Source organism: Geotrypetes seraphini, chromosome 7 (assembly GCF_902459505.1).
Source record: "Geotrypetes seraphini chromosome 7, aGeoSer1.1, whole genome shotgun sequence".
Taxonomy (NCBI): Eukaryota; Metazoa; Chordata; class Amphibia; order Gymnophiona; family Dermophiidae; genus Geotrypetes; species Geotrypetes seraphini.
The window spans coordinates 177852289-177863692 of NC_047090.1; the positions used below are offsets into that span (position 1 = coordinate 177852289).

General features: G+C 46.6%; 1 protein-coding gene across 1 annotated transcript in view; it reads right to left on the reverse strand.

Moving 5' to 3' along the window:
- KCNK13 (potassium two pore domain channel subfamily K member 13) overlaps nucleotides 1-10410 on the reverse strand; it is a 100509-nt gene extending 90099 nt beyond the window's left edge. Inside the window, exon 1 of the mRNA XM_033953475.1 lies at nucleotides 10065-10410. Within this exon, the coding sequence (XP_033809366.1) occupies nucleotides 10065-10410 (346 nt within the window). The remainder of the gene's footprint in view (nucleotides 1-10064) is intronic.
- Between the last annotated feature and the right edge of the window lie 994 nt (nucleotides 10411-11404).

Here is an 11404-nt window from a genome sequence, read left to right on the forward strand (position 1 = left end):
TTAAGCGCACATAGAGACCCGGTCTGAAGGGCGTGCACTTAAGTGGAGTCGACTGTATATGAACATTTTTAGTACACACAAACATTGAGAGGTCACAAGCACTAAACTGAAAATTGGGGAAAGGCGGACAAGTCACGTTCACTCTCCGTTGCCAAATCGGAGATGCCCCAAAGGGTGAGATTTACAGGCGATGTGTTTTCTGAGACGTGGAGGGCCATTTTCAATAGTGTGTCTTAAGTCCGATTTGGTCGTCTTGAGAAATGCGTCCAAAAAGCGGGAGGCGCAACCATCCATTTTTGAAACTGCCGGACATCTATCTTTGTTTCTTTTTTTTTTTTTAATCGCCTCTCTAGGGTTCATAGTCAGTCGCGCGCGAGACACCAGCACGCCGACAATGGAGGGCAGACAATTCAGCGCAAGACACCAGTGCGCCGCGGGAAAACTTAGTTTTAAAGAGCTCCGAAGTGGGGTGTGAGTGGGGAACCCCCCTACTTTACTGCATAGTGTTTGCGCTGCTGTTGGGGGGGGGGGTTGGGAGGGTTGGAACCCTCCATTATAGAGAAAACAGAACACCCTACACCCCGCCAACAGTAGCACGAACAGTATGCCGTAAAGTGCGGGGGTTCCCCCCCGTCGGAGCTCTTTAAAACTAAGTTTTCCCGCGGCGCGCTGGTGTCTTGCGCTGAATTGTCAGCGCTCGATTGTCGGCATGCTGGCGTCTGGCGCACGATTGTCCCGTCACCCCTATCTAGATGTCGTGGCCCTTAGGCTGTCCAACCTTTTCAGCCATTTTCGAACCAAAAAATGTCCAAGTTGAAAACATATAAAACCAAGCCATTTGGACATAGGCGGGGGCCACCATTGCTACTACACTGGCCACCCAGACAGGCCAGCAGAGCAGTGGGACACCTCAGCAGGCACTGCTGTGAGCTTCACCTAAAGGGTGTCATTATATAGCACTTAACCAGCTTCGGTATAGCTGGAAATTCAACGCAAAGTCCATCATCAAATTTCCAAACAAAACGCTGGTGGCAATCAACGAAACTCTGAGCACCACCGGCTAAATATCGACCGGCTAAATATCTCAGATAGGCCCAACACTGAATACAGAAGTCTAACTCCCCCTCCCCCATTTACTAAGCCATGATAGAGGTTTCTAGAGCAGCGGTTCCCAACCCTGTCATGGAGGACCACCAGCCAGTCGGGTTTTTGAGATAGCCCTAATAAATATGCATGGAGCAGATTTGCATGCCTGTCACCTCCATTATATGCAGATCTCTCTCATGCATATTCATTAGGCCTATCTCGAAAACCCGACTGGCTGGTGGTCCTCCAGGACAGGGTTGGGAACCGCTGTTCTAGAGGACTGTTCCACAAATTCCATAAAGTGTTTCCTCAGGTTACTCCTGAGTCTAACCTGTTTCACCTTCATCCTATAACCCCTCATTCCAGAGTTTTCATTCAATTAAAAAAAGACTCCTCTCCTTTGCATTTATGCTACAGAGGTATTAAAACATCTTTGTCACACAGTATCTCCCTTCTCCTGCCTTTCCTCCAAAATAGACATATTGAGATACACTTTAATGCAAAGACCACAGACCATTGAATAGACGCCTTCTCGACCGACTCCATCCTGTTTGCATCTTTTTGAAGATGGAATCTCCAGAATCGTACACAGTACTTTAATTGAGATCTCACCTCTGTCTTCCTGCAACCCTTGCTTTCTCTATAATTTCATTTCATTCTTATACACTTCTCCCTCCGTATTTGCGGTTTCAATTATTTATGGTTTTTAGCATGCTGGCTCCTCCCCCCAAATTACGACAGCTTGCATGGCAAAATCGCCGATTCCAAGCGTTTACAGATAAAATCGCCGATTCATAGAAACATAGAAGATGACAGCAGATAAGGGCCATAGCCCATCAGGTCTGCCCACTCTACTGACCCACCCCCAAGCCTACTATCCTAGGGATCCCACTCCCGGTGACAGGTTCCCTTGGCTTAACCCTCTAAGGGATCCCACATGGGCATCCCATATGCTCTTAAATTCTTGCACGCTGTTTGCCTCGATCACCTGCACCGGGAGCTCGTTCCAAGGATCAACCACTCTCTCGGTGAAGAAATATTTCCTGGTGTCGCCATGAAATTTCCTGCCCCTGAGTTTGAGCGGATGCCCTCTTGTGGCTGAGGGTCCTTTGAGAAAGAGAATCTCTTCTTCCATCTCGATACGGCCGGTAATATACTTAAACGTCTCGATCATGTCTCCTCTCTCTCTCTACATTCCTCGAGTGAGTACAGCTGCAAATTTTTCAGCCTTTCCTCGCTGGAGGACCTTCCCGGCACTTTCTTCACCGTGTTTTGCCTCTCCTTCAGGAACAGGCCAGGTCTCCCACCATGTTATTCGCGGTGTCGCCATATACATGATGGTTTTTAATAGAAAACAGCGAATAACATATGAAAAAGATATTCCTGGTTTTTCTGTATTTGCGGATCTGGAGGAAGAAATGTGTACTGCAAATACCTCTTAAAAGTGATTCACTGCGGTTTACAAAGAAGAATGGTTACAATACCACGAAATACAATTTCCATAATAACAAATTTTGAATATGATTATTGTAAATTTGTACAATATCAGTTACCTAGGACATACTTCTGATACAAAAAAAGCCTTCAGAACCCTTGCTGTAATAGCAGATGGTAATGTTTCCTAGTTCTTGGCTGCTTGATAAAGCTTCTTTAATTTGATCCCCTTAGGATTAGGCGTGCTGTGGACTGCCAGAAGAACTAACAAATCGATTCTCATAGGAGATCAAACCGGCGAAGTCACGCGAAGCCCAATGGTGACATTACCACTGTCTTATTTTGATCACACCATCAGAAGAGAGAGAGAGATCACTGGAGAAGGACATCATGTTTGGGAAGATCAAAGGAACCAGACGAAGAGGCTGGACACATTCAAAACAACCCTGGGTTGACACTGGAGGACCTTCCCGGACTAGCACAAAACCGATTTCTTTATCGATCCGCAATTCATCAAGTCGCTAGGACTCTAGCACGAGTCGACAAGGATTAGGGAAAGAAAACATTGATAATGGACATTTTAATTCTGTCTGATATTTTGAAGAATGAAGTGAGTGTAGGGTCATCAAAATCAATCCCTTTCTTTCCAAACACACTACCAAATCCTCTCGTCGCCACTCTCTTGTGACTACCGCAACCTCCTCTTCAGAAAGGCAAACAGGTCATGCGATCCGACCTTAATAAAATACATGGATTAGCTTCAGCCAGGAGAATAACTGCAGGAAGCGCACGGCTCATGTGCTTATTTGAAGGCAAGGCAGTAGAGCGACAAGATAATGATGCGTGTCTAGGAACAATCAATGAACAGCAGGAGAACAAATACGGAAAACAAAGAAAGAAGTTAGTATACTTATCCTAGGGTAATACAGTAGCAACATAGAGGAACTATGAATCTTAGAAACCAAAGCACTGAGCACAGCTATTCAACGGTCTGTGGTCTTTGCATTAAAGTGTATCTCAATATGTCTATTTTGGAGGAAAGTCAGGAGAAGGGAGATACTGTGTGACAAAGATGTTTTAATACCTCTGTAGCATAAATGCACAGGAGACAAGTCTTTTTTTAATTGAATGAAAACTCTGGAATGAGGGGCTATAGGATGAAGGTGAAACAGGATAGACTCGGGAGTAACCTGAGGAAACCCTTTATGGAATTTGTGAAACAGTTCTCTAGAGCAGCGGTTCCCAACCCTGTCCTGGAGGACCACCAGCCAGTCGGGTTTTCGAGATAGGCCTAATGAATATGCATGAGAGCGAGATCTGCATATAATGGAGGTGACAGGCATGCAAATCTGCTCCATGCATATTCATTAGGGCTATCTCGAAAACCCGGCTGGCTGGTGGTCCTCCAGGACAGGGTTGGGAACCGCTGCTCTAGAAACCTCTATCATGGCTTAGTAAAAAGGGGGAATGAGACAGGTAGAATTTTAGAATGAGACAGGTAGAATTCAGCCAGCTTTGCACAGAAATCTAACAGCTGAAACCCACTGTAGCAGTTGGGTCGTCTCAAACATCAGGAATCCGTTTTACGTTACTGCTTCCATTTTAAATTTGGACTAATTCAGCTATCTTCCTATGCAGACCTAGGGTGACACCAAGACTGAAGCCACCTCCATTACTGAGAAAAGAGCCTTATGTAATGATCCAAGCAGATATCTGAATCCGATGGCTCTTTGAACATAAGAACATAAGAATAGTCCTACTGGGTCAGACCAATGGTCCATCAAGCCCAGTAGCTCGTTCTCACGGTGGCCAATCCAGGTCCCTAGGTCCCTGGCCAAAACCAAAAGAGTAGCAACATTCCGAGCTACCGATCCATAGCAAGCAGAAGCTTCCCCCATGTCTTAATAACAGACTATAGACTTTCCCTCCAGGAACTTGTCCAAACCTTTCTTAAAACCAGCTACGCTATCTGCTCTTACCACAACCTCTGGCAACGCGTTCCACAGCTTAACTATTCTCTGAGTGAAAAAAATATTTCCTCCTATTGGTTTTAAAAGTATTTCCCTGTAACTTCATCGAGTGTCCCCTAGTCTTTGTAATTTTTGATGGAGTGAAAAATTGATCTACATCAGTGGTCTCAAACTCAAACCCTTTGCAGGGCCACATTTTGGATTTGTAGGCACTTGGAGGGCCGCAGGAAGAATGCATGAGATAAAACTCTTTATAGTTTATAAATCTTTCCTTTTGGCTAAGTCTTAATAATAATATTGTAATTTATAGGTAAAGAGACATATGATCAAAACGGTTTTATTTTACTTTTGTGATTATGATAAATATACCGAGGGCCTCAAAATAGGACCTGTGGGCCGCATGTGGCCCCCCGGGCCGCGAGTTTGAGACCACTGATCTACATGTACCAGTTCTACTCCACTCAGGATTTTGCAGAAAAACGCGCTACGTATCTGGAGACGGCTCTATCAAAAAGATATAAACAGGAAAGCTACTAAAATGGTCAGTAGTCTTCATCATAAGGCGTATGGGAACAGACTTAAAGATCTCAATAAGTATACTTTGGAGGCAAGGCGGGAGAGGGGAGATATGTTAGAGATGTTTAAATACCTATGTAATATAAATGCATGAGTCAAGTCTCTTTCATTTGAATAGAAGCTCTGGAATGAGAGGGCATAGGATGAAATTAAGAGGTGATAGGCTCTAGAGTAATCTAAGGAAATAATTAATGAAAGGGTGGCAGATGTGTGGAATAGTCTCCTGGTGGAGACAAGAGACTGTGTCTGAGTTCAAGAAAGCCTGGGACAGGCATGTGGGATCTCTTACGGAGAGGAGATAGTGGATGCTGCAGATGGGCAGACTGAATGGATCATTTGGCCTTTATATGCCGTCATGTTTCTATGTTGCCTCTATGAGACTTCTGTAACTGAGGAGGGGAGAGGGAAGGTGAGGAGTAATTGAACAGTCATAGAGTCAGGAAGGTGGAATAGACAGCAAGAAAAGGGGAAAAGATATAGAATACAGGGAAAATTGAGGAATATATAAAGTGTTCGCCCCAAAAAGAAGAGCATGCTGGGAGCCAGAGGAGTTAACATATAGGGCATTCCAGATGAGTTAATGTAATGTTAACTACATGGTAATCAGAACAAAAAACATTCTTGCAAATTCAAAAAATATATATAAATACCGCAAAATTTAACACACTCAGTTACAAGTGTATCCGAAAATTCCAAAACTCTTTCAGGACAATTACTGAGTGGACCTAGTCACCTTGGGTTCTGAATCCCCAACCCTATATGTCATGTCTGTCTGTCCAAGTTAGATTATAAGCTCTTCTGAGAAGGGACCATCTATAACTATCAGCCCACCTCATGGAGAGTGCTTTCGACTCCTAACTCCTCTCACCTTGGGTCCTGCATCCCCAACCCTATATGTCATGTCTGTCCAAGTTAGACTGTAAGCTCTTCAGAGCAGGGACCATCTATAAATGTCAGCCCACCTCTTGGAGAGTGCTTTCGACTATTAACTCCTCTCACCTTGGGTTCTGAATCCCCAACCCTATATGTCATATCTGTCTTCCAAGTCAGGTTGTAAGCTCTTCTGAGCAGGGACCATCTATAACTATCAGCCCACCTCTTGGAGAGTGCTTTCGACTCCTAACTCCTCTCACCTTGGGTCCTGCATCCCCAACCCTATATGTCATGTCTGTCCAAGTTAGACTGTAAGCTCTTCAGAGCAGGGACCATCTATAAATGTCAGCCCACCTCTTGGAGAGTGCTTTCGACTCCTAACTCCTCTCACCTTGGGTTCTGAATCCCCAACCCTATATGTCATGTCTGTCTGTCCAAGTTAGATTGTAAGCTCTTCTGAGCAGGGACCGTCTATAAATGTCAGCCCACTTCTTGGAGAGTACTTTCGACTCCTAACTCCTCTCACCTTGGGTTCTGAATCCCCAACCTTATATGTCATGTCTGTCTGTCCAAGTTAGATTGTAAGCTCTTCTGAGCAGGGACCATCTATAACTGTCAGCCCACCTCTTGGAGAGTGCTTTTGACTCCTAACTCCTCTCATCTTGGGTTCTGCATCCCAATCCTATATGTCATGTCTGTCTGTCCAAGTTAGATTGTAAGCTCTTCTGAGCAGGGACCATGTATAAATGTCAAAATGTACAGTGTTGCATATTGCTTTCAGTGCTATATAAGTGATTAGTAGTAAGGCAAGAATTATTTCATTTTGTAATTCCAGGTATCCTTCCCAATCACAGTCTGAATTTGAAAAAGGCATGAGTTAAATCTGCGTAAAGAAAGAACTCAGTTTATCAGGCATGCACACTAATAATTATTTAACCATGGAGCCCTGCCATTACAATAAGCAATATCAGCTGTGGGAGAAATCAGCCATCTAATGCTGATAGGGACAAGAGGCAGATTGAATTAGACCACGCCTCCTCCTCTCTTTGAGCAAAAATCCAGTGTCACATTTTCAATCAACAGTACCTGGCAAGGTATTCAGAGCTAGTCACTTCACTGGCTCCCCATCCGTTTCCGAATACGGTTCAGACTCCTCTTACTGACTTACAAGTGCCCCCCCCCCTTCCCCACAATATCTCACTTCACTTATCTCCCCCTCTGCTCCCCCCCACCCCGTTCATCGGGTAAGTCCCTCTTATCTGTACCCTTCACCTCTACTGCCCTCCAGACTCCTTCCCTTCTTTCTTGCCGCGCCCTATGCCCGGAACAGGCTGCCAGAGTCAATACGTCATGCTCCGCCTCTAGCAGTCGTCAAATCCAAGCTAAAAGCCCCCCTCCCTTTCAACTCTTAACTCCCGCTCACTGTCAGATACCCATTGTATCATTCCCTCTGCCAGAAACTCCCCAACCCTGAGATGTCCCGTCTGCCTGTCCAAATTAGATTGTAAGCTCTTCTGAGCAGGGACCGGCTATTGAATGTTACATGTACAGTGCTGTGTACACTTTTCAGCGCTATAGAAATGATAAATAGCAGTAGTAATCACAGGAACCCTCCTTTGTAAAATTGTATATCAAAACGAGGTCAGAACTGTTTTGAGCGACTTACTCGGGGGGGACTCACGAATTCCTGCTGCAGAAGGCACTTCACCCCAGTTCAGACTCATACCACCTTTACAGGAGATTCAGCCTTCACAAGGACCAGTTTCGCTGCACCTGGCTTAGGGCAGCGCCAGGCTTTTCCTATAAGAAACTGGAGGCTCTTCTGCTTAACTACGGGAACAGCTGTTGGCAATAAAGCCAGGCAAACCGTGTTTTCCTGTGGGATTAGTGCGTCAGTATTTCTTGTGGAAATAACCCCTGGTTTATCATCTCCGTATCGCTAATACTATAGGGAGAAGAAATGATACCAGGGGAGATGTTCACGTTGCTGCCTGTCCCTATAACAGCTTTGCAGAGGAGGTTGGAACTCTCCGGTACCATACTGTATATCACCAAGCTGCTTCTTTACGGAGCTCCCCTAGGTTATGCCGATAGCTTGTCAGTTCTAGGCTGATAGTGAGGGAGCTTTACGGCGCGTGCTAAGTCCCTCATGCAGAATGGAACAGGGAATGGGTGGGGACCGTGCCATGCAGTTAGAGGGTCATTTCACAAGGCAGTGAGTATTTTACATTGTAAATTACACCCTTACTTGGGTGATATCCTTCTCATTGATGCAGTATATGGCCACACATTGATTGATTTATTCATTCATAATATTTATATCCTGTAACAAAAAACACACATGAAATCAGCAAAGACGATGCAAGCAATATATGAGGGCCCCAAATTAGAAATATTTCCAGCAGCAATAATACTAGGGTGGCACACACACACAAGCAGGGGATTGGGGGGGGGGGGGGAACGGTCCAGCCTGGGCGCGGTCTTCTTCAGAGCATTGGCACACCTCCTGTTCTCCGCCCTCTTCCCACTCCTCCCCCTGCCGCATGCCTGCCCCTGCCCTTCCCCCCTGTACCTTTTTAACTTCGGCACGAGGAAAGGGATGCGCATGTATGGCAGGGAGGTGGGAGAGAGGGGCGCACACACTCACACACAAGTACACACATATACAAACACACACATACACACACTCACACACACACTCACACACAAATACACACATATACAAACACACACACATACACAAACATACACACATACACACACATATACACACACAGAAATACACACATACAAACACACACATATATACAAACATACATACACACACATACATACACACATACAAACACACACACATACAAACACACACATACAAGCACACATACACACACACATACAAATACACACACATATATACAAACATATATACACACACACATACAAACACACACATACAAATGCACACACGCTCACACACACACACATACACACACACACACACAAATATACACATATACAAACACACATACACACACACTCACACACATACACACAAATACACACATATATAAACACACACATACACACACATATACACACATACACACATGCACACATACACACACACATACAAACACACATATATACAAACATACATACATACACACATACACACACACTCACACACACAAATACATACATATTCAAACACACGCGCACACATACACATATACAAACACACATACACATACACACTCACACACATACACACATATACAAACACACACACATGCACACATACATACAAACACACACACAAACACACACATATATACAAACATACATACACACACATACATACATACACACACACATACAAACACACACATACACAAATATACACATATACAAACACACACACATACACATAAATACACACACACACACACACACACACATACAAACATACACATTTCTTGAGTTTAGCCAACTAACTCTGTCCACCCATCTAATATCTGCACTCGAAAGCCATCTCTCTGTTATTTGAAAGTTCAGACCCAGATGGAGTAAGAGACAGCAGTTGCCAGTATCGACTAGACCTGAAACCGTGAAAAAAATCCATTTCCTGCCCTAGAACAATGCCACCCACATGAATTGTTGGGCCAACTTGAAAGAGTCTACAGCAAAAAGGATTTCCCAAACAGCTGGGTTGAAGACTTTCTTCTTACGTCTGCCAGGCAAGCGGACTAACATCTGGGGCTGGGTCATTAGTACCGGCGTGTTTCCTGCTTGCAATCAGCCCTAACTTAATTGATCTCTAGCAAGATTGCAGCATGGATAACTGGAGAGTGACCTCAAAGGAAGAGGCTTTCAGAAGAACACAGGAAAGGAAAAGCAAGGGGAGGAAAACACTTGTCTTTCAGATCTGCCATCAAGTTCTCAAAAGCTACTGAATTGGTCCCCAATTTATAAATCGTAGGAGGAACTGGTTCAAATCCCCGGGCGTGCCACTCTGGAGGGACCCGGGGTGGGGGCGCACTTTCAAAAGCTGAAAATACTAAGGTGAGCGGAGAAACCCCAACATTAGAAAAGATCCCCCCTCCCCCGAGGGGCGCAGCCACTTACCTATGGTGGACACCACAGTGCCCACGAAATAGAAGGCGCCCGTAAAGTCCCAGCGGGGTCTGATATCGTCCACCCGGATGCCAGCCACGTTGGCCTCCTCGTAGTCACGCAGAAAGTCGCGCAGCGCCGCCTTGCTCAAGTTGTGCGTCCGGCTGAAGTTGTCCAACCTGAGCTCCCATCTGGCCTTAGCCTCCCACTCCTGGGGCTGCTCGATGGCCGAGAAGACGGCGGCCCCGCACAGCATGTAGACGAGGATCAGCGCGGCCAGCAGCACGAAGCGCCCGTTGTCTTCGTTCAGGTGCCCCAGGGGGCGGCAGCAGCAGCAGCCCCCGCCCCGCCCCGCCATCGTGCCCGCCATCAGCACCCCCCGAGTGCCGGCACCCCCGAGCCCGCCACCTGCTCCCGCAAAGCGCGCAGCCTCATGCTCCCGGCCGCTGCTGGAGCGCCTTGCCGGCTACTTGGACGCCTAAACTCCCCGATTTGCGCATTTCTTCCACCTGGGAAACGTAGACGTTCAATGAAGCCCGCTTGGCTGTCATCCTAAAAGTCACTTCTGCGTTGATCTCCCCGAGGGGGCCCCCGAGGAGTGGCACTTGCTTGCCCCACGCACATCCGGCTTCTCCGTGGAGAACTTTAGACGTCTACCGGGCTTAAAGCCATTTCCTCTATCCTCCAAGTCTGGGCTTAGCAGGTCTTCTGAGTCAACAGGTTTTTGGGGGCTTCACAAAGTCTCGTTTCGCCGAAGGAGCCAAGTGGAAACACAGAATTAGAACCCGATCCGGGTTTAAGCCGGCTCCCGGCGTAGCCGGCTCCGATGCCGCCTGAGCTCTGGGCATGTGCGGATCCGGCTCAGGCGGCGAAGTCAGGCACCGGGAGATGCCAAACCCGGTTCCCGGGGGATCGGGTAGGCAGGATCCGTTTACAGTCACTTGCTGGACAGATAGGGAGCTTCTAATGGACCGGAGACGGGCTGAATTCATAGAAAACCAAACCACCCCTCCCCCCCCCAACAATTTAAAAAAAGAGATTCGTGCCTCCAAAATTCTCCTTCTTCAGCTTTATCCCGAATGGCTTAACTATTCTGTCGTTAAAACCCTTCTGCCAAGAGTTGCATGACTTGGCACTGCTGTAATCCGGGATCTGATGCCTAACGCTCCGTGCAAAGGGTTCCCCGGGCAAGCGTTGCCCCTGCAAAAACCAGACTTTAAAACCCCCCCCCCCCGAGCGGCGTTTCCTTCCGAGACGGTGCCTGTCACCTGCTGCCGCTGCTTCCCTCCCTCTCCGGGGCGGTGACCTGGGTGGGAGGGGAAGAGTCAGCCAGGCATGCCAGCGGCTCCAGC